The sequence below is a fragment of the Centrocercus urophasianus genome, unplaced genomic scaffold (genome assembly GCF_019232065.1).
Source record: "Centrocercus urophasianus isolate 14NV4802_14NV808 unplaced genomic scaffold, USGS_Curo_1.0 seq_13, whole genome shotgun sequence".
NCBI lineage: Eukaryota > Metazoa > Chordata > Aves > Galliformes > Phasianidae > Centrocercus > Centrocercus urophasianus.
The window spans coordinates 24,009,441-24,035,855 of record NW_024884475.1 but is presented as its reverse complement, the minus strand read 5'-3'; the positions used below and the strand labels follow the sequence as shown (position 1 = coordinate 24,035,855).

At 41.0% G+C, this 26,415-nt stretch overlaps 2 protein-coding genes across 3 annotated transcripts in view; one reads left to right on the top strand and one right to left on the bottom strand.

Moving 5' to 3' along the window:
* Window positions 1–3,369: 3,369 nt before the first annotated feature.
* Window positions 3,370–16,481, bottom strand: OCIAD1 (OCIA domain containing 1). The gene is made up of 8 exons (XM_042812337.1): window positions 16,374–16,481; window positions 15,565–15,649; window positions 13,770–13,823; window positions 13,282–13,329; window positions 10,097–10,226; window positions 7,743–7,948; window positions 6,252–6,401; window positions 3,370–3,810 (listed from the first exon to the last, which is right to left on the bottom strand). Exons 1-8 carry the CDS (start codon window positions 16,422–16,424, stop codon window positions 3,773–3,775), a joined length of 762 nt encoding a protein of 253 aa, XP_042668271.1. The 5' UTR covers window positions 16,425–16,481; the 3' UTR covers window positions 3,370–3,772.
* Window positions 16,482–19,287: 2,806 nt separating this feature from the next.
* FRYL (FRY like transcription coactivator) overlaps window positions 19,288–26,415 on the top strand; it is a 152,719-nt gene continuing 145,591 nt past the window's right edge. The window contains exon 1 of one of the 2 annotated variants that reach the window (XM_042812591.1): window positions 19,288–19,337. The gene's annotated coding sequence lies outside the window, so the exon portion shown is untranslated. Of the gene's footprint in view, window positions 19,338–22,679; window positions 22,696–26,415 lie in introns of those variants that run through there. The other variant, XM_042812592.1, reaches the window with a different exon arrangement.

Here is a 26,415-nt window from a genome sequence, read left to right as displayed (position 1 = left end):
GAACTAGTGCAAACCCATATGAGCAGCTCTGAGGCAAGAGCCTGAAATAATAATGAGATGCAAATTGCCTCATTCGTTTCCTTGAGCCTGAAATCCAAACATGATTTGTTGATTTCTATAAACCATTTAACAAGCAATCAGACTACAAGAAGGGTTATTTATAGTGCTGTTGTGTCATTTAACAGATAACAGAGATAACTGTGCTGGTTGCACACCGGAAAAATTGCACTGCAAGCAAAGCCTGCTATGGAAGGGCTGAGCTGGCTGCACATCAGAGCTGTGAGCAGGGCCCAACTGAGCTACTCGCTGACAGCAGCCAGCCCAGCAGGGGCAAGCCAAACAGGTCCTTGGCTTCTAACAAATAGTGGACAAGTCAGGATTCCCTCTTGAATCACAAGCAGGCAAGAGATTTGTGTGTTCTGTTTGGAATTGAGCATACTATTTCCCCAAGTTTCCGCACATCTGCTTTGGCTTTCAAGAAGCAAACCATGGTCTTTTGCATTTATGTGTTAATCTTCAATGTAGTTGCATTCCAAACAACTTTAATAGGAACAAATTCCTAAAAACTTTGTTCTTTCTTCAGCTGATGAAGGCATCCTTTGACTTGAGCAGGGACAAAACACACAGGACCAGGGTTTTGGTAGAGCATTACAGTCTGCAAAAGAGCTGAGGAACATTTACCCAATCCTCTCTGTGCTCAGGCACATCAGTAACAACTGGATTTTGGATAATGCTGGTAGCTCCTTTATATTGGCTGTGCATCTGCTGCTTTTTAAGAGTTTTAGGAGACTGTGAGAGCAGTTACTTCAAAGCTTTTTTAGAAGTGTTCCTAGTGAAGCATTCAGACTAATTTGCTGATATTTGCTGTAGAGTACAACAGTTGATTTTTTTTTTTTAATGCAGTTTAAATTCAAGCACTAAAAGAAAACCATGAATAGAGTTAATACACATTGATTAATGAACAACGACCCATACGACAACTTCAATTCTCTTGTCATGCCATCATCTTTATTGTTAGGTCAGACTGTAAATGCAGCCAAGTGAAATGCTTACTGTCATTTTTGAAGAGTAGTGGGGGATCTATATTCAAGTAAAACAGAAAGCCTGGTTAATGAATTAAGAAAGAATATGCTTTGCATTAGCTGGAAATGTGTTTAAACGTAAAGCAAGAGGATCTGTCCTGCATTCTTCCTACTGTTCTTATTCTCTATTAGACAGACTGCATACATGTATTCACACTGTGGGTGCAGTACAAATACAGGTAACCAGGTAACTGATATGACATGATGGAGTGGAAGACAATACTGAAACTTTGTGGTACTTAATGGAAGAAATGCAGAAGAAAGGAAGGGATAAGGCTCAATTTCTACAGCTGTTCAGTGAGTCAGGGGTACAAAAAGCAAACAAAGTGAGCCTGCAATGACAAAATGGAAGTTTTCAGTAGGCAATCAAGTTACCATCTATGATTGTGAAAACTCTTGTATTTAATGCTTACTAAGCCAAATACTCAAGTGAAAACAAAGAACTTGAAATTGTTTTTATCGTAATCCCAATTTGTTCCTCCTAACCACCTGCAGCAGAATGAGAACCTGATGATCAATTTAGATACATGCAATGTTACATTAAGCACAGACACTTGGTCTTTCCATCAACATTAATTATACGTGCCTTTTATTTTTTTCACTAAGGAAAAAAGTCAAATACAATTAACGTAAAATGCCAAATTTGCCCACCTGGAATATTAATTTAAGGCAAGACTAAGTCCCAGTTTTAGAGCAAGGGCTTCTGATCATTGGATTAACTACTAGTAGTCAGTCATGAGCACACAAGAAGAGTACACTCCAAACATTACAGTTTGTGAGATCTAGAGGGAGTCTCACTTTCCAGTGGAATGGCTGCACTGCTGAAGTATCTGCATTAACTCATATAGTCAGTGCCTGAGAGGACCATTTCCTTACATAAATAAACATCTAGTTGTGTAAGGCTTAAAAGATTCCTGAGTCACACACCAGAAGTTACTCTGTCATTTTATCTTGCACTTAAGAAAATGCAGTATTGCTCCAAAGTAAAAAAAAAAAAAAAACAAAAAAAAACCCTCAAAAATGTTTATTATTTTTGTTGCTGACTTCTTGTTCAAGAGCTGTGTCTTCTAGTGTTGCAGTATTTTTCCCCCCCTCAATGCCATAAGTCTGCTCATAGGTTTTCTCACTTGCAGGCTTTTCATTTGTCCAAAATTTTCATTCTTTCAAGTGAAAATGCATTTCTTATAACTTGCTCTTGTTTTAACACATCAATCTTCTGTCCCTGTTACTTTTTAACTCACAACTCAGAAATTTTGTATTTCCAAGATAAGTCTAATCAGCTTTGGAACAGTGTGCTAAACAAGTAAGAGGAAAAAACCCAGCAATGTAATTCTGGCAAGCTTCCTTGATTTTCAGTTTTAATCACGGCCACTAGAAATATTCTTTGAGTTACATTTCTGATACATCTTGAAACTTACCTGATTAGTGCACTTTAAAAAAAAAAATTAAAAATAACAATGAAGTTATCTGAAAGCAATCTTCATGTTTTGATGATTATAAATAGAATTTATCTCTGAAAGTATTTTCTCATCTTTTCCTCATTTTGCCCCCCTCATTCCAGCTGATGGCTCTTCCCTACCCAAAACAATCTTCTCATGTCACTCTGCTGTGAGTCCACTAAATCAATGAAATCTTCAATAGTTTCCTTTCTAGTAGGCTATTTTTCATCTCTAATAAAGATGTCAGGAATGCTTTACATTATTAACTTCACCATGGCTTCTGCTCACCTATTGCCAAAGAGCCCAAAGAAACACAATGCTGTCAGATTAAACAGCGTCACTGAAAATGAGAGAACTCAAGTGGACAGAAGATAATATATTAGTATTTTGACTGAGACACAGCAGATGATGCATACACTAGAGAGTACTTTTCAGTAGTTTTGCCAATGCAGCTCTGTTCTGACAGCTAACTGCTCCATTGCTCAGGATCAACAGTTTCACGTTGGGTTTTTTTTTTCTTTTAATGACATTCACAAATGGAGAAATAAGATGTAATGCACAAGAATTAACTCCAACAGTCAAGATATCATTTACATTTTTACCAGTCTGTCTGGTTTAGGCTTCCACTTGGATGTGCAACACGTGCAAGTCAGAACAGCAGTCCAAATAGAATGCTGCCACCCTGAAACACTTTTGAAAAAGGCAAAGTCCAATTCAGTATGCTTACTCATGTATCTGGCTAGGTTCCTCAGCCTTTTTTCTCCAAATAATTCAGTATTATTCCAAACATTATTAAGTATGATAAAATGTTTCCAACACATCATTTTCAAACACAAGAATGTGAGAGGTTATTTCTACAGGTACCTTTTAATGCAAATCTTGAAAATTTCAGAAGATTTTGACATTTTTCCCATCCCAATACAAGCAATTGCTTTTATTTACATACATTTTACCCTTTCTTATACACTTATATTAGTTATTGCTAGTTACCTTCTTCATTCTTAAATAATAGCACAAATGGTTTACAATCATGACACCTCACAGCAGCCTGGCTCACCTTTTATGCAAAATAAAAAATGACGTTAAGCCTAAATATATTCTTTTGCATCCTCTGGCAAGTCAAGATTTTCTCCTAATTTATTAAGAACTTTGATTGGCAGAACACACTAAACGTGCCAGCATCCATGACTAATACAGATGAAACTGAACTGAGCTGACAGAAGAGATTTTCCTCAGTTCTTCATCCAGTTCTTACTCGTCCCAGGTGTCTCCATATTTATTTACTTTAACTAAAGAAGAGAAAGAAACAGTAACCATGTTATTAGTTTGAAGTGCAAAAATTCCAGTGTAAGAAGGTATGGTGTATTGTCATTGAAATTGCTGAGCGGGGGAAAGTGTCAGTCACAGCACAACAGGTATGTAATTAAAGGTACTTGTGAATAAATGGGGAGAAGAGCTCATTCATTATTCTTTAAGAATTTACCCTCAGTCCTGAGGCCCTCTGTGCTCATTCCTGCCCTGCAGAACTTGTAACTACTTGGAAACAAATGGAACACGTGGATGAAACAAAGACAATTGGAGGAAACAGGCAAGAAATGTTTCGAGAAGTATGTGGCTACATAATGTAGTTACGTGCACAATTGGATGGATTCAGGATAGCTCAAAACACAAACAAAGTGAAATCAGCACTCCCTACTAGGAAACCACTCAGCCATTATTATTTGGCAGCTTCCTTTAGTATATAAGCGAGTCAGGGGGGAAAAAAACAGGCTACTGGTCTTGAAGAATTTACTCAGATACATTGTGCTTAACTGAAAAATGGACAGTAAGTGAAAAGATGCTCTCCTGAAAGTGAACTGGAAAGTGTCTGTAACTGTCTGCCATTGCTGACAGTGTAGAGATGGAAGTATAAGAAACAGGAAGAACACTGATGCTAGTTAGGCACTTTTTATAAACTGACTTGCAGTTTAGTCACCAAGCCCAGCTATTAACACCTATCTACAGTAGAAGCAGTGGAACAGAACAGCATACTGTCCTTGCTTCAATGAGAAGACAGCAAACTTAGCACAACACACTGACAAATCTGTTTTAAGCAGATTGATATTGCAGGTGAGGCACACGAGAAGCTGCCTCCAACTAATTTGATTTCCAGTTCCTTTCACCACAGCTCATTTGTTGACTGGAATGCTCCAGTCCAATTCACTGTGCAGCTACACAAATTCATACTGCTATAACTAAGGGAAAAGAAAAAGCACCAGCAGATGGAAGCTAGAAACTGCTTACAACTGGCTTAAGCATGGTTAGTTTCTTCTTCTGTCCTTGCCACAAAAGACAGAAACCTCTGTCTCCTATTGGCAGTCTGGGTCTGGATACAGATACAGGAGATGAACAAAGGGGTAAGGAATCAGGATGCACAAAGATGTACATAACAAGTAACGTGTCCCATATGGTACAAGAAGCTTTAACAGATTTTAGCTCACAACATCAGAATCCCTTAACTACAGATTTAAATGCGCCTCCACTTACAGAACATTTCTCAATTTTTGTACTCCCTTCTTACTTTTTTTTCCTAACAATGGAAATAAGGTACTCATAAAAGTTTATTTACAAATCTCAAGCATTGCTCGGTGTAGTTCAGTGTAGTCACATAATAAAGAAAAAAAAAAAGGCTGTTATTCTCTTAATGATGTAATTCAGTCTTTGCCCAATAATTTTTATTTTATTTCATGACTAGAAGACTTTCTAAAGGCAAACAATCTGGAAAAAGTATTTCACAAGTATATAACAGACTGACACTCCTAAATAACATTGTTCCAAGGCTTACTATTACTGCTTCAGATCTTTTTGCATTTACACACACCTTTTATATATTTATTACAACCTAATATGTCCAATAGGTGACCTTATCTATTCTTACAAATCTTTTTGCATTATCATTGAGAAGACATTTGGTTTTGCTGCATACAAAACCAAATGAGTATATCTTAATAGTCCTGCAGCCTGGTAAAACACTTACACTGGTAATATCTTTTTCCACAGCTGTCACACTAAATAATACAATTCTAGAGCAGGTAAGTATGAACTGCTACTGATGTCTCCCTTTAAAAACAACTGTTCAAGTCAGAAAGTCGATTGGAGTCTTATTCTTCAGAGCACTGCATTCTTATTTTGTTGTGTACACTTTTGTTTCTCATTGTGGAAACAAATCTCGATACTGTTGCTAAATACTGCTTCCTTCCTTTGCATTTTAATGTAGAATAATGAATCTCTACAAACAATACTGCTATAGAAATGCACTAATTCCACAAGAAACAATTCATAAGTACCCCCCACTCCAAAACCATCAACTGTACTCTATTCTTTGAGAACAATGCTATCTGAAACACACACCCCCCTTCCATAGCTAAAACTCTTCAGTAAAGCTCAGAGTTCAGAGAATTCTCTGTTGAAACACATTGCTCAGTGTATTAAAAAAATAAAATAAATACACTAAAAAAAAAAAAAGATGAGATTTTCAGAGTCTGGCACCACGCTAGAGAAAAAGAATTATTATTTGCTATTGGAAGATGGGTATTTCTGATAAGACCCCATTGCATATCACATACCTGGAGACACTGCAACTGCAAGCTTCTCAAAGGGCAGGCAGAATTGAGCTTTGGGTTTGTAACTATCTTTAAAATTATTGCTACTGTTTGAATTTACCATGTACTGGTGTAAATCAGCACAGTACCTTCCTTAACTGGTCTTTCCTGGGGAAATTTGCTTGCAGTTTCTGCCTTCAGTGGTGACATTACTTCATATGTCTCTCTGTGTTTATTCCTTAATTCTTCATATGTGACACTTTTTTTTTTACGACTTTCTTCTGGAATTGGAGGAGCTTCTACAAACACAACACAAAAACACCAGAAATGGCATCACACAACAAAACTTGTCCACAGCCTCTTCCAGAATACCAGTTAATTACAGCTCAATCACAAATGAAAATGAGTGTGACAGCTGCAATTCTAAATGCAACTGAGAATCTACGTGGTCCTTTTATCCATTCCTTTTATCCTTTTTATTTTGCCTATCTGGTTTAGATCTATTTTAACTTAGTTTTGTAACTTTACCTAACGAAAAGCCTAACAAGCCCATGGTACCTGATGGATAAGAGTTCTGGTCACTTTCTATAAGATTAATGCTCAACATATATTTGATACATTTGTAGAGAAGAAAAATCTGGATGAATCTAAAGTGTTTTTAGTAAGCCTTTTAAATTCAAAGGATGAGAACCACAACCATCATACGTCACTTGATTACACTTCAATTTATGTTTGTAATGCAGAATTTTGGTTCTATAAATTAAGGCTTTACAAATCATTGCTATTTGTGATGAAGTATTATTATAATTCCCTTGACACATCAACATACGAAACTTTCATATAACTAAAAGTGAGTTGCACAAAAAGTTTGCTTTTGTTTTGTGTGTGAAACAAAACATTTTCCATCAAGAAACTGAAAATCCAAACTAATTCAAAATATGCAACTCTGCATTGCGTAGCAACAGACTCCTTTGTGTATCACAGGGGCCAGACTTCAGAACAGCGCTTCCCTTGCAATAGTAAAGCACACAGTTCATACTGGACTGATGGGAACAGCTGCACAGAACACTACTTTAAAACCCTTTTACTTCTCCATGAGAAAATCAGCTGTCACGTGAGAGAACACAATCTGCATTCAGTTCTCAGAGAACTTAAACATTTATCACATTAAAAATAAAAAACAAAAACACAGCTTTAAGTCATGGAACCAGCAGTATACAGTTAAAGCACCATCATTAGTGAAAATTAAATAATTCTGAAAGGCAAGCAGATAAATGGTAGAGACTGTGGCTTATGGAGCACAGTGAAAAGGCTGGCACATTCATCTTAATTTAAATAAAAAAGAGCTTCAAGTCAGAACATGTACTTTGAGGTCGAGTTTCCTAAGAGACTAACCCTTGCAAATTCATTTACTTGCAATTAAAGCTACAAAATAGAAAAGCACCTGCATTTGGCTTACAGTTAGAAAATAATACATGTATTTGCCTTCTGTCTCAAAACAATTCTAGGAACCTCAAGGTGTTTCACTAAAAAACACTATTATGCCATGTATGACTTCATGGGATGAAATTAATTTTACTGAGAGAGCTAAGAGAAAGGCAAGAGTACTGCAAATTGCTAAATATTCAGACAGATCCCACCTTGAACATTATAATCGGTAATTCCTGTAGGTGAAGATTCATTCAGGGAAGCACTGAACGGAACGGGCTCATAACTAGAGAGGGCTCTATCTGTGGAACTGTAATCGTCTGAATAGCCAGAAGACAGTGGGAATCCAGCTTTTGGAGAAGACTCAGTAAATGACTGAGAAGGCATATCTGAAAACTCAGATTTTCGACTGGAATGGCTGAAAAATAATACAAAAAAAACCATTAAATACTGAAAGCTAAAGTTAAAATGAAACTATATGAGTAACATTATGTGTAGCTCAAGAACTTTGAGCTTACCCTGTTTAACGATTTAGTTTTCAATAAAATTAACTGAACTGCCTTAAAAAATGGTATTCTCTTTAAACACTGCAAAAATCTCTATATATCCTTCCCCAGCAGCCTTTGATTCTTCCCAAAAACCTAACTCACAGCCCCAAATCAGAAGACAAAAGAGAAAGTGTTTTGCACTTTAAAACACAGAAATGACAATCCTTTTCCTCAGGGACTCTTCAGACAGAAAAAACACAACAGACACAAATAGTACAGGGTGTGTCCTTGAAACAAGCAATAACGTGCAAACAACAGTTATTTCTAAAGATCTTTTAGGAAGAATTTGCAGTTAAAAAGCATTTATTATTACAAATGGTATAACTGATCAATAATACAGAACAAAAGAAAGGGAGAAATGAGATCTGTCTCGGGGAAACAAAACTATAATAGTTTACTGAGCTGCTGAATTAATTTTTCAGAAGAAACATTAATGAATTTCCTCTTGAAAGAAAAAGATCGCACAAAAAATACTCCTGAAACTGATGTCTGATGCTACCTACCCAGAACGGCCTGATAAATCACTTCACAGTAATGTGTCAGGTCTATCAATAATGCTGTCCTCTTGGTGCCACTACGGTCTTTCTTTGTTCATTTTTTACTTTAAATTTTTGCATAGCTGTACATTCAACTTCATACAAAGAATTGCAGTTAATATTTGTTTTGTTCTCACGTGGCATATTGCATAAACATACACAGCTAAGCCATTTTTTTCTCCATTATATTCTTAAAGTATTTGCAAACTCAACATTAAAGAACTGAGATCCTTTAGCTCCCTACTCCTCTTTAACTGCAAAAAGAATTACACGTTAATTAGCACACGTATAATGGCCACAAACAAGAGGGCAACGATTTCTGTCACTGGCTTTAAAAGCTAGGGTACATGGATAACAATGTGATTTGAATGAATTTAAACTCATCTTTCACCAAGGGAAAGAGAAAAAAGTACAGTGTAGCAAACAAAATAGATTTCTCAGCTACTGAAGAAAGGCCAACTAAAAGATCAAGAGGTGTAAGGATGCAGCAGATGATTGATCATCTGGAGTGAGCAGAGCTAACGCTCGTGATAAAGTCTAATTAAAAACTGTGGAATGGTGGGGGAGAGGGTCCAGCTGAACTGATGCATTAAGTGGTCATTGCTAAAACTCATCAGAAATAATAAAAAAAAAAATAATCAGAATAAAGGTAAACCTTGCAGACAAAACTGATAAATATTAATTGATAAAGTAATCAAGAATTTAATCAAGTCCTACATAAACATCTGACAAATCTTTGCACAGAGAAGCAGCAGGGCTACCACTCCCTGTCCAAAGACTGTACTCTCAATTTTAATTCAAGGGCTTAAGTGAGACATTCAAAAAGCAATTTGTAATTAAAAAACAGTTGACGTAGAAAACATTCTGGAACAAAACAGGAAATAGTTTTAAGAACTTGATGAGTTTCTCATATGCACAGCATAACTCTGTTACAGATGTAAAGGATTTAAACAAATAGCCACAAGTTTGACCACCACGCTTCTTCCTGCACTGATATTGTTTACTGAGCTCTTTCCTTCGATAAACACTGAAATCATTTCCACCCTCTTCCTACTTAAATCAAACTAAACTATGAGATAAGTTTCCAGAAGGTAACACTATTTTATTTCAGTTAACTTAGTTTACTTCTCAATTGAGGAGGGTGACTTCTGATGTCACACTACCACAAGTAAATTCTACAGGAAACCAACATATCTTAATTTACAGGGAATACGTTTTCATAAGTAAAATATTTATTTTTCTATTTGTCAAAGTAATTTACTTTATGTGTTGAGTTCAAAATGTGTGTTTTTATAGCTGGTCAATTGATTGATAGAGATGATACAGCTTCCAGAAAGGGGTAGGAAGGGGCAGAAGGGGAAAGAGGGAAGTCACAGATCTGAAGATCTTTGAAAGCTGCCAATGCAGCCTTGATCTCTTTGGTCTTTAAAATATCTTATCCTAGCAAAAAGTGTTACATTTAAAAGAGAGTTAAATTCTTACGAATGTGAGCTGTGTCTCTGAGCCTGTCGCAGAACATCTCCGATTGGGGAGTCCTTCAGCCTCTTAAATTTCTCACTACAGATTGGCAAGTAGGATATCTTTCCAGCCAGGTATCCACACATTCCAGCAACTTTATTAAAAGAAGAAAAAAAAGATGTTTTTATACACTGAATAATAATATTCAATGTAGTTTTAAAATAAATAATTCGAAATGAATTCTACAGCATTTTGAATAAGAGAATAAAAACAGTTGGCAATCTGAAACAAACAAACAAAAAAAAAGCAGCAATCATCTCTTTACTACTTCTGCATTTGAAGGGTACTAAAAACAAATGCAAGAGCTAAACGAAGACACGTGGCAATGATTTAAACAGGACATGAGCATCAGGTGATTTAAGATAACAATTAATGACTGAAAGGTGACAAGGAATTCTAATCAGCTTTTCCCAAGCTCCAAAAACAACAACTGACTGTCAAAGATGATAAAATGGTCAGGAGTAAACAAAGGTAAAATACTGTAAGAATTTAATCCACTGAAACAGATAGATCTTGAAAAGCATGAAGAGAAATCTAGGATATTTTGTACTAGGCTCTAGTATTAAACTAGTTTTACAACTGAATTGGTGGAACTGTTGCAATCTTAAGGCAAATGCTTTCGAGTGCATGAGACATTTCATCTGTTAGGCAGGATAAAAGTCTGAACAATCACAGTAGGTTTTTTCAGGAATGAAAGCTGTTGATTTCCATCAGTTGGTCCTTCATGTTTTTTGAGTGGGCACAAAGAAGGAGAGCTCAGAGGCCATCAAAAGAATCTTTGTTATTTGTAGAAGATCTTTTCTCTATTTGTAGAAGATTTGTAGACTAGATCCCTTCAGATGCAAGGAGTATTTATTAACTATGAAGGCTAAAGACTAAATCATCCTTAAGACAGGTAAGAGTGAATTACCAGTAATGTTAATTCCTCAAGACCCTCACACTGTAGATTATATTACCTGGGAACCAACATAGCAGGGGATTTTACCCTACCATTCTGAAACTGTGATCCCTGTTATAAAGCCCGTATTTTCCAAAAAAGATAAAAAATGTTTTCCAAGGGAAAGAAAAGCCACAAGCAAAAGCATAGGTTACAAATATTTACTGACAAGAAGTGTAGGGGTTTAACTGCTTGGAAGGAAAAGGAAATGCAAGATACATAACATGTATCTTTTCTGTGCAGACAGAAAAATCAAAAGCCCTTAAAATGCTGGAGCAAAAAAAGAACTCTTAAACTGCTTTATTGTTGTTTTACATCAACTATAAGCTAGCACCAGTACTCGGAATTGCACATGTTCTTCTTTCAGAGCACATGGGGGAAAAAGAAAACAAAAATAATTACAACGGTGCTGCTTCCTTCAAGCAGATTTCACTGCAAGAGGAACATAGAGTAAAACTATGAGACACCATGTGGAGCTGGCAATAATTTCCAGGAAGAACCTGTAGACAGCAACCACATCTGACTTAGACAATGAGGATGGAATGAGAACTCCTTAACTCAGGCCTTTTAAACCACAACTACATCCTCCCAAAATTCCAGTACTGGAACTGTATCTGCTAACCCACACATAGCTACCTGCTGAAACACAACCAACACTTTTTTTGGAAGCTCTTCTCATTGAAAATGAAAGCCTATGTGTCCATCAGTGTATGCTGAAGTTAAGCTAGAAGTACTTCAGCTTACAGCCACAGTTTCAAGAACAGTTGGTCTGGCCCATTTCAAAACTTAGTTCTGCTAAATAAATGGAGCACGGTCTTCAGTGACACCTGCATAGGAGGTGTCATGGAAATAGTAATTCCATTATTCATTAGAAACGTTTGTACTGTTTAGTGCTCAAAAAAATTAAGTAGAGCTCCCTATAAACAAATGGCAGCCCTGCTTTCTCACATTCATTTATCTGCCTAAACAGCACTTCCTTCACCACAAACCATGGCTTTTGCCCTCTTCCCACTGAAGTAAACTGTGATAATAACTGGCTGTAACTGGCTGCATCTGGGCAGATTGGCAAGATGGTGAGTTCCTGTTTTACTGTCATGTATTATATTCAAACGGGTAATTTATTATTATTATTATTTTTATTACAGTTAATCCAAATTCATTCATGAGAAACTGCTGTCTTCCCATAATTGTATAACAGAACATCCAGGAAAAAAAAAAAAAAGCACTAAAATAGCATGAATGGGACAAGTGAGGCACATGAATAATGACCTTCAAATTAGGAAGGGAGGGGTGGGTGTACCCTGGCAAAGTCCTTCAAGCCAACTTCAGTGCAGCAGCACTTTTCCGATTTGAGGAGATATTATTTGGACCTACAAACTTTTATACAACGTCAAAGAGCTTTACTTGCCAAAGCAAAAACACTGAACAGATACTGCAAGTACTAAATATTGTCAAACATCATCAAAAATGGCGTTCTGATAGAAGCATCACAAATTGCTAGCAATGCAGGTCAGGTGCAAGCAAAAGAGAATGTTACTGCTTGTGTTTGTTTCTTCCCTCCTGCAAAGTTTACACAGCCATGGAAATAAAAGCTAGGTCAAAAGAGCATTTTTACTTTGTTCTTCTGAGTTGTAATACTCCGAATAGATGCTTAAGAGCAACAGGTTACATCCCTACACACACTTCTCCTTAAGCATTAATTTATTTCTGATGAATTTCCAATTCATCTTTAAACTTCATCGCAGAAAAATATTGATCCCTAACAGACTGTAATGAAAAGGAAAATAAGGAAACTTATACAATGTCTGCTTACAGTGCTTTTATCTTATATTTTCGTATTACACTTGACAAGAATAGTTCCAATCTCACAACTTCATAGAAAGCCTAAAAGAAAACTTGTCCCAAATCTGTTGCACAAATTTGAATATGACAAATTGCTCTGCCTCTTGATACAGTGGAGTTGTTTTTCAATATTATATGCAGTTTTTAAGAAACATCACAACAAAGTTATTTAGAATCAACTGCAGGAGGTGAACTTCACTCATTGGATATATTGGATCATGCAGGCATTATCTTCAAGCAGTTTTACTGATCTGAGCACAGAGTGAAGTACAGTCAGTCAGCCAGCTGGTCTCACGGGAGTAACAGCTGAGTAACAGACTCCAGAACCAAGTCACAAATGCCAGCTAATCTGTACACAGCTTTTACTTACATGCAACTTTAGTAAAGGAGCCAAATCTTGAGCTATCTCTTAGAATGCCTGAAAATGAAAAATCAAAGTAATAAATAACAAGTTATTAAGTTGAAAAAAACATTAACTGTTCTATGAACACAAAATGAAAATTCTATTGCATAATACCAAGTGTGGTAGATAATGTTTTTACACTTAACATTCAGAAGAATGCAAGAAAACCTAACACTGGAATTCTCCATACAATTCTAACAATCTGAGAGTTAGCCCTTTAATGTCTCACAGAGTACCACTACAGTCAGTTTCATAGTCACAGAGATATTGTATTTGTTGAGCAGTATAGACTGAGGAAGAATTTGGCTTTAATTTAAAGTTCTCCTTCTTTAGCTTGCACGCCATATGGCTTAAGATTCTGAACTCTCATGGTTAACATTATTACAGCATCCTTATTAAGCAGAAATGTTTTATCTCAGCGAGTAAAAACAAAACCAGGCATATATACAGCTTACCTTTTTTGATTAAGAAACTAGTGGCTAGCATGCTTGCAGCAGCCAAAGGAAAAGCTGTGAAGAAGAGAAGTTACTTCAACACAATTTTCAATTTAATTAACAAAATGTACAACAAAATGAGAAACACTAGGTCTTACTAAATTCATTTATATGAGAATATATATGCACAATTAATAAACTATAACAACTGTGAAACGTTCTCAATTCCAGCTTTTGAGACCTGCTACAAGTTATGCAATACAGGTTAACGTGTCATCTTGCCCTCGGCCTTCACGCTTCCTAAAATGTAAGAGCCAGTTGCAGCTGGGGTAAAGGGGCAAGGTGCTGACATCTGGCTACAGCTGCTCCAGCATCAAAACGCAACACTTCAAACCTGAAAGCATACACAGGCTTTTAGAAGAGATGTTTTAATATGAGAACGTTTAAATAGTTCCAGCTCTCCAAGAGACACAAAATAATTGGATTAAAATGAGATAATTGGAAGAGTCAATCAAATCAAAGAGTCAAGCAGCAATCAAATAACAGAGCAGGTTATTTTTGTAGTTTATGGACCAAGCTACTCAGCTTTGGGGTAGGGTCAAATGCAGAGAAACCAGTGAACACAGAACTGCATTACTACCTGTCACAATCTGCTTGACTGTTTGTTTGCAACAGTTTTTACCATACTGAATGACTTCAGATAGCAGGAAGCACTTTGAGATAGCAAGAAGCAAAAGCTTTCAAGCAATTATAATATTTGGAAGATAACACTGCTTTGAAACTATTTGTAGAACTAAGAATACACAAAATATAATAACACTGAAATAATGAATGTTGACAAAGCAAAAGGTAATGGCAACAGGGACTCATAATGAAATTACATTTTAAGCAAGTCTGCAAATACAGATGTTACAAAAAGACTACACGAATTACATTAACTTGGCCTAGGGAGATCTTTTTTATTGTAAACAGCACTAAGTTCGTAGTGTTTTGAAGCCCATTAAGTTCCTATTAGAGTTCATTAAGTTCCTATATTAAAATAAACAGAATTTTAATTTTTACAACAATGCTAAAATACACATTGCAAACTGCTGCTTTTTCCTTCATAAATTCAGACAGATGTAAACTTGATTAGGAACCCAGTAAGTGCATTAGGGTAAAAATGACCAGATGTCACATGTAAGAACACGTATGGGCTCCATGGTTTACAAGCAAGGTTAAAACAACATTTCAAAGAGAACATGACCCTCCAATCCACTGAATATTAAAACCCTATGGTTTTAGAGATGCTAGGGCAGATCTTCTAAAAGTTCAAGTTCTCTGATATACAGAATGCCAGCTTAGATTTGAATCTAAGTTTGAAAAAAGAAAGTTACATTAAAAATCTAGCAGAACTTGTTGCAGGGGAATTCAGTTTAACCTTCAGAGCTCAGAAATGATTTATAGGCCCAGCATAAATGTTCTGGACATCAAAGACAGGTTACACATTATAGCGGAAACAAATGCTACAATGTGGGTGTACACATGACAAAATGGCAACAAGAAATTAAAACAGCGATTGGTAAACAAAAATTTTGAGTCAAACATAAAATCACCATGAATAACTATGCAGGTGTAGAAATTAAATGGAAGATTAACAAATCAGAGACCATCCTCGATGTTCACTGTGATGTGCAAAAACTACAGTGCTTAAGGAATGAAAGAAATCTTAGAAAAAACATTGGGAAGCTGGAATGTCAACAGCAGGTCATTAGTGAGAGCAATGTAACACATCCTAGTCAAAATGGGGGAAAAGGTCCTATCAAACCTGACTCACCTCGGTACCGGGCGCTCTCTTCAGCGCACTCCTTGAGGAGCCTCCGTTCCTCTTCTGTAGGCACATAGTGCTTAGGGACTGTGTTCTTTCGTTGTGGAAAGCAATGAAAGAGAGAGCAAAAAGATTTAGGGGGATTCTTCAACTAAAAACTTATGACTTTCAGACCTCATAGTGCCCATACTTTGACGTAGCTATGATGAAGAAGCTAGCACCTTCCTGCCTATAAACATCACGAGAAAAAAACAAAAACAGAGAAAAAAAAATACTTCTGCAAAACAGATTAAAAGAGAGAAGATTCAGTGTGTGCTCAAACCCAGACCATTCCCTTTTCCTGGGAAAGGCAGCCTTGGACTCTGCAACCTGCCTCCCGATTTAAGGAATTTGGACAGCTCACTGAACATCTTACGTTTTGTCAGGGCTGCAACACCACGACACGGTTGCGTTCGCACTAGCACCCAGCACGACCGGGCCGCAGCTGCGAGATGCCCGATAGAGGTATGCCCTACAGCCAGGGTCTGAGGTAGAGACACCCGCCGTCTCTGCGCGTTCCGCCGAGGCCCGAATCTGCGGCGAGGTGCCAAGGTCGATGACGAACAGGCCTCAAGGGCACGGCGGGCGGGAGAGCACGGCACGGCTGACCCAGGGGCCGGCCGGAGCCGTACAGGGCCCGCCCGCAGCCTGACCGCCGTGCACGCGTGTGAGCGAGGGGCCGCGGCCTCGCGCCTCGCACTTAGCGGGAACTCCAGTCCCGCAGGACCCCACAGCTCTCGGGGCCTCCGGGACCGGCCCCGCCAGACGCGCGCCCGTACCTCAGGCGGGTCGCCGAGCTCCCTGCCGCCGGGACCCTGCCCGGCCTCCATGACGGGGCGGGGGCAAAGCGAACCCGGACGGGCGGCACCGGGAGAACGGGGACCGGAAGATCCCTAACGCCCCTCCGCCAGGCGCAGCGGCCGACCCGGAAGTGAATGCGGGGCACCGCGCAGGCGCCGCAGGGTCGAGCCCAGTGCAGGGCCTGGAGGCTGCTGGCTTGGGGCGGGTGGCAGGCTGTAGGCTTTGGGAGCTCTTCGGGTCAAGGCTTCCTGCCTCCGGCCCGCGGTTCTGCTGCGGAAACAGGAAAGGAGGACGGGAGAGCCTCGTGTCGGTGTGGCAGTGCGCTGCCTGTGCCTGCTTCGCAGTTTTCTCGTTATTATTATTTTTTTCCCTTGGTGTGACGGCTGGGTGCGGGCGGTGCGGCCGCCTCGCATGAGCAGGCGGGACGCAAAGCATTAATTTCAATAGAGAACATTTCCTTCCTGTGCCTTATCTTGTTTCCTGCCTTCTTAAAGAGTGCCACCCTCTAATAAATGTGAGCAGGCACAGCTCCAGCAGTGGCGAGTCCTGTAGAGGTAATCGGTACGTCGCTGTTCTCCTTTTCACAGTGTCGGTGTTCACGTTGTTAGTGCCAGGCTCCTCGCTTGGCTGCATGCAGGGTTCCCCTTTATTTAAACGAAGCCCGAGGAGGAGCCTGGCAGGCAGCTGCCTGAGCTTGGTGGTGATGATGGTGCTGGAGCATGTTTAGAAACAAGAGTCTGCAGGCCTCTTGTTCAAATGGTAGTGATAGTGAGTGAGTGCTGATTATGAGAAATCAGGAAAAGCTGGAGGAGGAGGGGGGAGAAAGATGTTTCTGATAATGTGGTTTGTGCTGAAAAGCTATCTTGTAAACTATCAGTACTGCTGCTGGAATTCTCGGTGCAGTGTTATGCCTCTACTTGCCTGGAATGCACCACTCCCTGCCAGCCATCCCTGCAGCCAGCCCTTGTCTCTGAACCCTGGAATTCAAGTGAAGAGGCTTAAATTGCTGCTGCCTGATGACTGTACAGAAAAAGCCTGTGCCTGAAGATAGGAAATCCAAGGTTTAGAGGCTGAAGGTGTTAGAAATCATCAGGGAATGTGTATGCAAAGTATCTGAAATTAGTACGGAATGTGGCAATGCTTTGTGAGCATGTAAGGACCCAGAATAAATGGGCTGAGGAGTGTGAGAAGTGATAGAAGTGACTGCCTGCAGGGTTCTGAGTGTCATAGCAAAAAAAAGCTTTAGAGGAGATGGGTTTCTGAATTTGGATTCTTGAAATAACCTGAGAAGATGGAGCCAAGGAGCAATGTTTTTAGTTTTCATGCTAGAATAAGTAAATTACCAGTTTGCATGAGGTTTTTCTGCCTGATGACGCAGATTAGTTCCAACCTTTATCTCTGCTTATCACCTGAGCCTGACATTATTAAACACTCATTGACACTGACACCTGAATGTCAGGTATGAATACTGTTCATCCCAAAGCAAAATAACTTCATCTCATGAATTCGCAATATTTTTATTTATTTAATGCGTTTCTAAAGGCAATTTATTTAATGCTTCTTCCCATTCTAGGTAAAGATAACAATTTGTTGTTAAAGCTTGCATTTTTTTTTTGTAAGGGAGGATGTGCTTATGGACCGTTCCTTCTCTTACCATACAGCTTCAGATGGGGAGGAAAAGCCTCCCTGTCTCCTTTGTTAAAGAAAATAATTACACTTTTTTTTCTTTTTTTTTTTTGTCTCATAAAATTAATACTTTTTCATTCAATTTCCCCACTTCACTATTCCCAAATTCCTTTATTTTATCTTTGAGTTTTCTGTCTCTCTTCTCATTTTAGATGTAATAGAACTCGCTTATCCATGACTATAAGCTTTTTATCTTTTAGGACTTAATGTTGTCCCAGAGTGATGATATCAGTGATACCAAGAATGAACTTTAGACTAATAAGATTATTTTTAAATGAATTGATTTCTTATGTACTGAGAAGATGGCAGGTGTGAGAATCAGTTGCTTTCTAACTGTGGTACTTTGTAAAACAGAGTTACGGGGCTCAAGCACAGGCATATCACTCTCTGGAGATGCTGCTGTTGCTCAGCTGTGGACAAAAGAGTGGAGCACAACAGCTGGGACTGCTGGTTCTTGGTCGCAGGTTTGCGCTGAGAACAGCTGCTCCTAAAGAGGAACGAAGGTTTTTCTATCCAGAGTACTGCTGAGGCCGCTGTGGCTGGTGACAAACGAGTCAGTTTCTTGGTGCTTCACACGCTTCGTTGTGGCACATCAGTGAGAACCGACAGCGGGCGTCTGTAGAGCCGTTACGTACAGCCTCAATTAGTAAGGAGCTTACCCGCGTTGATAATAAGCGGTACTGCAGCGTGCTGCGTAAATCACTCCACAAGCTGATCCTTGGGGTTACATAGTAAAGCAGGCAAGTAATCAGCTGGGAAAGGGGAGAACCTCGCTGCTGAACACGAAGACAGGCGGCTTTCCGAGTGCGCGGCGGCCGCGGACCCTTTAGCAGCCAGGCCGAGGGCGGCAGCGGACGCTCGTCGCGGGGCGGGACTGGCCGCCGCCTCAGCCTATCGCCACCGCATGAGGCTGCCGTGCGCGGCATTTTGATTGGCCGAAAGGCACGCCGGGGGGCGGGGCCTCAAGGGCGGGCTCGGCCACACGGAGCCAACGGGGAGGGGGCAGAGGGGCGGTGCCGCGTGAGTGCTGCGCTCGCGCCCCAGTGAGCGGCGGTTCCTGGTGGGGCACCGCGCGCCAATGGGCGGCGGGGGGGCGGGAGGCTGAGCCGGGCCGTCGAGTTACCGGAGGGGAGCGGCGGCGGCGGGATAAAGCAGGCGGCGTGCCCGGTGGCGCTCGCTTCCCGACGGCGGCGCTTTGTGGGGCGGCGCGACGCGGCGCACTCGAGGCGGCGGTACTCGGGCTCGCGGCAGGAGCGGTGAGGTGGCGACTGGACCGCGGGGAAAGGGGGGGGGGGGGGAGGGAAGGAAGAAGGGACCGCTCCGACGGAAACGGGGCGCGAGGGCGGGCCGTGCGCCCGGGCCAGGTCGCTTTGTTTACGGCGGGGAGGGGGCGCAGGACGGAGGCGGGCGCGGGACGGAGGCGGGCGGCCCTCGGCGGAGCCGCCCCGGTGTAACGGCGCCCCGCCGCCTCTCTCCGTCCTTCCTTTCTGACCGCGCCGCGCTTTTCCCGCTCGTCTTCCGCTGCCCGGGTGGCCTGGCGGCGGCCCCGGGGCCGGTAGGCGCTCGGCTGGGCTTCTCGGGCCGAGGTTCTGTGCTTCGCGGTGACCGTGCGGCGGCGCCGGGGGCATCGGCCCCGAGCCGGGCTTTGTTCCCGGCCCCGCCCCAGCAGGCGGCAGCGGTGCCGGGCCGTGGGCAGCGCGGGCGGAGCTCGCTCCAAATCCCGGTAGCGCGGCGCGGCGGCAGGCCCGAGCCTGGTTCGGACCTCCGGTTCGTTTTCGCTCTCGCGTTGTGCTGCCCGTGTGGCTGTAGGTGCGGCGGGGGCTCGGCCGCATTCCCTGCCCCCGCCCGCTTTCGTGTCTGTACTTCCTCTACTTTGGTTCTGTGATAGCTCTGTTCGGCTGTAACAACGCTCGGCAAGCAGCAGCTCGGTTTGTGTTTTAGCCAGAAATCCCTTGTTCAGTAGTGAATGCCAGGTAAGTTCCTGCTCGGATGGGAAGCAGAAAACGAAACAAAACAAAAACTGCATTCTGAGGGTCTCTGAAGCTGAGTTGTCAGAGCCGTTTGTTGGCTCTGCTTTGAGCAGCAGTCCAGAGGTGAAAGAGAACCTGGGCTTCTGTCTCCTCAGAACCAGAGACCTGAGCGCATGTGGGAGCATGCACAAAAGATGTGGGCTCTTCTGTACTCATGTGCTGGCATCCCCCCGAGCTCTGGCTTCATGCATTGCAAAGGATGTATCAGGTGATAAGGCACTGAAATGAGGCTAGAAATAGTGAATTGTCGGTTGGTAGGTTGCTGACCTGGCCAAAAAGATCTATGTACGTTTGCAAGAACAGTGTAGTATGGAGCATGTGGAGTGCTGTGCTTTGTGAGGTGGTTCACTGAGTGAAGTTACCTGTAGCTATTTAAGAAGTTCCTGTAGTGTGCCTTTTATAAGTTCCCCACTGTTGCTGTGGCACTGAGAATGCACTCCAGCGCTTCAGAAGCACCATGGAAGCATGAGCAAGCAGTGGGAAACCACACATTGCTTTGTCTTGTGATATATCACAGGAAGAAAGCAAACCCCAGGTAAAAATGGCATTGCAGGCTTAGTAAGTCGAGTGCTTAGAGGTGAGAACAATGTTCTGTGTCAGAAGCTTGTTTTGTTTGTAGGGGCTCCTGGAGGCTGTTGACTGGTAGAATGTGATGGCAGTGCCCACTCAGAAAGCAGGGTGGTGGTACATTGCTTTGGGATGCTGTCGCAGAAAAATGCCACTGAGCTTTGTTTAAAAAAAAAAATAAAATGTTCGGCTCTTCAGGATGAATTTAAGGTTGAGGTACTGAAATAATTTCACTTCTTTGTTTGACTGAGCTAGAGGAGCACAGTCACAGCTGATGGTCATGTCATAGCATTACATCCTTCAGGAAGGAGATGGAGGGCTGCAGTAGTACAGGGTAACAATGAAAATGTCTCAGTTGTTCACACTGCAGTATTAACGCCTTGCCAGTGTTGTTCTGCTAGCCCTGAATGACTCAATAGTTGTTCTCAAATGTTTTTTTTTTCCCACTGTAAATGTCTTTCTAATTTTTGGGGTTAAAATTAATTGATGTGCAGAAAGTTTTTGCTAATACAATTGAGAACACCCTGTCTGTATTTACTTTTTCTAAGAACTTAAGAAGATTGTAATTAAACCCAGCTCCCATTGGCTACGTATTAAAGAAACCGACTTGGAAAACAGGGTGTTCCACGTTAGAAATCGCCTGTTTTGTATCTACTTTTGTACTTCAGGGAGTTTTATCTTGGTCACTTTGGCTGGTGGCAGCTGGTTCATTATGGCACAAAGGGCTAAATGTTTTTTTTTAATCTGAGCACTGTAAGAGGCATGCAGGCAGACTGTACACTTCAGTGGACTCGTGTAATCCAGATCATGAGTATAGAATGTGCTCCCTCTGGTGTAGAGCGCCGTGGGCTTGTGGCAGGTTTTGTATACATTTGAGCCGTAGCTCAAGGGCAACCACAGGTGTCATGTTCCAACAGCCGTGTGAGATGGAGGTAGCTCAGTGTTAGAGATGAGTTGCACAAGTTACTGTGAGAACAGTGAGGATAGCGGTTTGGGGTTGTGACCGCGTGACGAACGTCAGGCCTGCTGTCCTACAAGTGGGAAGTGCAGGGGAGCTCACCCACTGTGGGAGAGCAGCTGCCTCCTGCAGTCTGGCTGTGGCTTACCGCTGTGCAGTGCTTCTGCATGCTCGCACCCAAACAACATTGAACCTTTATGACTTCTGGGTCTGTAATAAACCTCTCAGGAGCGATCACAGGCTGGAGAAGAGCGTGGCAACGTGGGAGGGTTTCGCAGTTCAGTTCCAGCCTCACTCCAAATCCCGGTCAGTTCCAGTAATAGATGTTAGCCAGAGTGATTCAACTAGGCTTGCTTTGCCTTTTTTTTTGTCAATTAAAAAAGCAGTTCTTTTTGCTAGTCTTTTTTCCTAGTATTTAGATCGCTTACCCTCAAGTGCTTGGTGATTAAATTTCTACATGTCATGTGTAACGCTGCGTGGCTTTGTCTCTTCCAAGACTGTGTTGTCCTTCCTTCCCCTCCCCCAAATCTAGTACAATCCCTAATTCCCTGTGACATGAGCACCTCCCAGAAAGAAAGGCAAGTTGTACCATGGGGGGGGGGGGGGGGGAGGAGAGGAGTCAGTGCTGTCACTGGAAAACATGAAGAAGGAATGAGCTCTTGAGCTAATTGAACAAGAGTATCAGCTTTTGACGTGGCTTCATTTTTGAGGGAATTTTCTGTTTTATTCCATTTTTGTGCACAAAATGAAATAGCAAGAACTAGGAAGAGGAACAGATTAAAAAAACAAACAAACAAAAAAAACCAAACAACAACCCGACGCTTGAAAAGTTAAAATTCAGTTTCTCTTAAATGTCTAAATATTTGATAGAAGGGCCAAGTGCCCCAGTGCTGCTTTTGTAAACCTTGGTTTCTTGTTTACATATACAATATGCCACTGTCAGTGTAAATTGTGGTGTTTTTTTTTTTTTTTTTTTTAGGAGCAGGTGATAAAAAAGAAAGTCAATCTGTGGAATTCACAAAGCCCCCAGGTGGTACCTATCCTGCACTCCAGCACTTGGTAGGAGTGTAAACAAAACAGGCTTTCTGATAGCTGGGCCTGGTTCTGCCTGAAGCAGCAGCTGGATTTTTGGGGCAGCTTGTGGCAGAAGGCTTGGGTTGCTTGCTGTGCACTCTTTGGTGCTGCTGGTCGCTTTGGAGTTAGTTTGGTCACCTGTTTCCTTTCTCCCTGTTCTCCAGAGAATGGGAAGACTCTTCTGGCTCAGACCTTTCTCTTTATTTATTTATCTATCTAACTGAAGTTGGCATGAGAGGATAAATAACGAGTTTTGTGTGCCTTGTCACCTTGCTATTGGATGGAACACTGCTTCAGAATGAGATTCCTCTGGTGCTTTGGAGTATTTTTAATTTTCAAGTTGTTTGTTAATAGCAGTCAATCAGTTGCTATTGCCAACATTATTGTTCAGCTTAATAGTGTTTCCTTTTCTAATATCTAGTCCACATACTCCCTGGAAATAGGCTTTTTTTTTTTCCCCTGGTGTATTAAAATTATATTGTTACCATCAGGCTCTCTTGTTTGGATGAGATGCTTTCTGTTCACCTGATGGCTGTGCCATTCCATCGTTGCCTTACTTTGTGTGCAATTTGTCTTTTTAGTGTGTTTGTATTGACCTGACTCGTATAAAGTATTCCAGAGAAGGTTTCTGTACTTGATTTAGGTCTTTTAATGCCTTCATGAAAGTATCTTGCCAGTAGATCTTCAGGTTGTGTTTTTTTCTTCACTTCTTTCAAGACTTCTCAGATTTGTCTTCGTAAACTACAATTTACAGCAAAAAAATAGTACTACCCAAATGAAGTTTCATTGAGTTAAACGGTAAGAGAATCCGTAGGGGTGACAATAGCAGTATTTATCCACACTGGGTTTAAGTGTCCTTGGTCCTACCAAAGTCCAGGCCATAGTGGGAGTGGCGTTGGTTGTGGTCATGAGGAAAGCATTCAGGGAGCTCAAAGCTGCCACTGACAATGTGCAAAGACCTGGGGGAGAGAAACTGAGAGGAAACATCCAGTGCCACTTTTAGAGGCAAGAATGTGCTAAATGGTCATAGTGAGAAAAAGGATGAGCCCTGTTCTGCAATATTCAATCAGCCTTAGATAGCCTTCATAGAAGACAAACTGCTATTGTTTTTTTCTTCATTATTTGTTATTGCTGTAGTCTCAAAATACAACAATTGTGTGGTTTCTGCCAGTCCTAAGCAGCTAAGTTTGTTTGTTTGGAGTAACTGAATATAATGTTCGAAATATTTATAAAATAAGGGCTGGAAGAGAGTGGTGAAAACTACATGTACAGATAGTTGTGTTTGACCCGAGAGGTAGGGCTCTGGTGATGCAGCGTGGGAGACTTTTAAAAGAGAATAGATATTCATTTAAGAAACAATAACAAATGGCAAGGGAATATTTATAATCTGAGCTTTGAGAATGTTATGATAAATGATAAAACCAGGCCTCTGGAATTCATGTTTTCAGTGAAAATTGTAGAGTGACTTGATTGCTCAGTTGGTGTTGGTGCTCAGTTCCTTAATGTGAAGATGCATCTGCTGCAAACGCTGTGCCCTGGAGGGCACTTGTGGTCAACAGCAGAGCTGGAAAGAGAGACTGACTTTCTTTGGGAAAGCTTCAGCCTGTCTTGAATGAAAATAGAGCAGGAGCACAAGTGATGATATGGACAAAGTCAGGTAGAACTTTTGGGGCAGCTAGACATCTTTGAGATTGACAGAATGTTCAGGATAGACAGCAAATGGAGCTCATCAGTCTGCCGGTAATGCTGATCACATTAAAAAAGATGACTTTGAACAAAAATAGTATGACTTCTTCCTCTGCAGACATAATCTAAAAACAGATGTCATCTGAAAACTGAAAAATGTGCTGCATTGTGCAGATGGACTGCTGTGGCTTACTCCATTCCCAGGGCAGGGAGCTGAGCTGTAGCTGATCCCACAGAGGCCAGTTTGCTGCAGTGGCTCGGGGAGTTGGTGGGTACCCCAGGCCTTAGAGAGAAAGAAGGTGGGAGAGAGTGCTGCTGTTCTTGGGGGAAGTGGCTGCTGACACCTTCACTCTGCTACTGCTAACCTATTCCTTTGTATGTACACACAGATCCTGCTGTCCTTTGCTCTCTTGCTTCTCTTGGTGTGTCCGAATACCTCATGCTGGTGATCCTTCATTCTGTATCCTCACCTCTGCCTCCCTAATAAGATAGATGAGATAGATGTAAATGAGAAGGGTTGGAAAGCAAGTTTGGGAATATGTAGAGGGAAGCACAAAATGAACAGAACAGGCTTTTAGGAAAGAATCTTCTTTATCTACCACTGTACGTACTTGTTAGCGCTTTAATATAATGCTTTTGGAGGGATGAGACCCAACTATAAAATGTTTGAGAACATTTTCTTTCTGTGTGTCACAATCAACCGCTGATACTATAGTTTGTTGCCAAAAATCCATAACCAAGCCATTAGGTAGGCACTGATTATCCTTGTCTTTCTGTTGATGGTGGAGGTAAATGGTGTGCAACTGATCTGAACCAACTCGAAGCCCAAACTTTTATTGCCTGGGAGGGTATTTACAGGCAGTGCTACATAGCACACTCCATATTATGCTGTACTGCAAGTTGTTCTTTTGATTTGCATTTTTAAACTGAGTAAATATTTCTGTTTTCAAGTCTTTCTCAGGCCCTGTAATTTTATAGTACTTTCTACTGCATGCTCTCTCAAAACCAAAATGATTGTAGTTCAGGGTTGCAAGATCTTCACCTGCCTCAGGTAGTGGTGCAGGCACTTTATGTTTAGGAGTTGAAATGTGTTAGTGCTAGAAGTCCCTGACAGCTATCTAGCATTCAGCAGATGACTGCAAAGCAGTGTGCATTTGTTATGAGAAGGGTAGGATGCTTTGGAGAAGGTATCAGTGGGGCTTTTATAATGCTTTGAGCCTAGAAACAAAAAGAATATTTCAACTACTTTTCTGTTTCTTATTTTTGGTGAATATGGATTCTGGAGAATGCAGAATGACCTCATTTGGGATCCTGTCAAAATGAAATAGCAAGTTCACATTTCAGCCTGTGTGAGTACAGAATTCGGAGTAAATTCTTTTTAAGAAAAAAGAATAGATAGGAACAGTCTATGTGGAAGTACAGCAGAGTCCTTGTTCCTCTCATTAATAAGCACTAATGTCTTATTACAGGATGTACATCAGATTCCCAGAGTCCAGAGAATACTGAAATCATTGGGGTCTATCAATTTAAGGATGTTTTTCTGCAACTGCTTACTATAGGAAATCTGACTGTTATACTCCAGCATGTGCTGGTCGGCCTGTTTGCAGAATGGCTGCTATTTGATATATAGGACCACAGTTCAGCTTCTGTTGAAATTAGCTTTAATTAGGAGCAGGGAATGGCTCCTACTTAAAATAGGGCTTTTTCACTTTAAATCCATATACCTTGCCAAATACGCATACTGTTTGTATTGGTAACTGAAGAAGAGTTCTAGTGCTGTGTATTCTTTCTCCTTGTACAAGCACAGTAATGGAACTGGTAGGTGATTTAACACTTTTTGGCAGTTTTTTAAAAATAGAATATATTTTTAGCATTGATGGTCTGCTAAGGGAGGAAAAGTAGCACATAAGCTGTTGATTTTTCATTCAGTGATTCCTAGTGCTTCAACTGTAGTGAATTCCGATTTCTGAAAGCTTCTTGAATTGAAAAGGATTGGTTTTTTTTTTTTTTTTTTTTTTT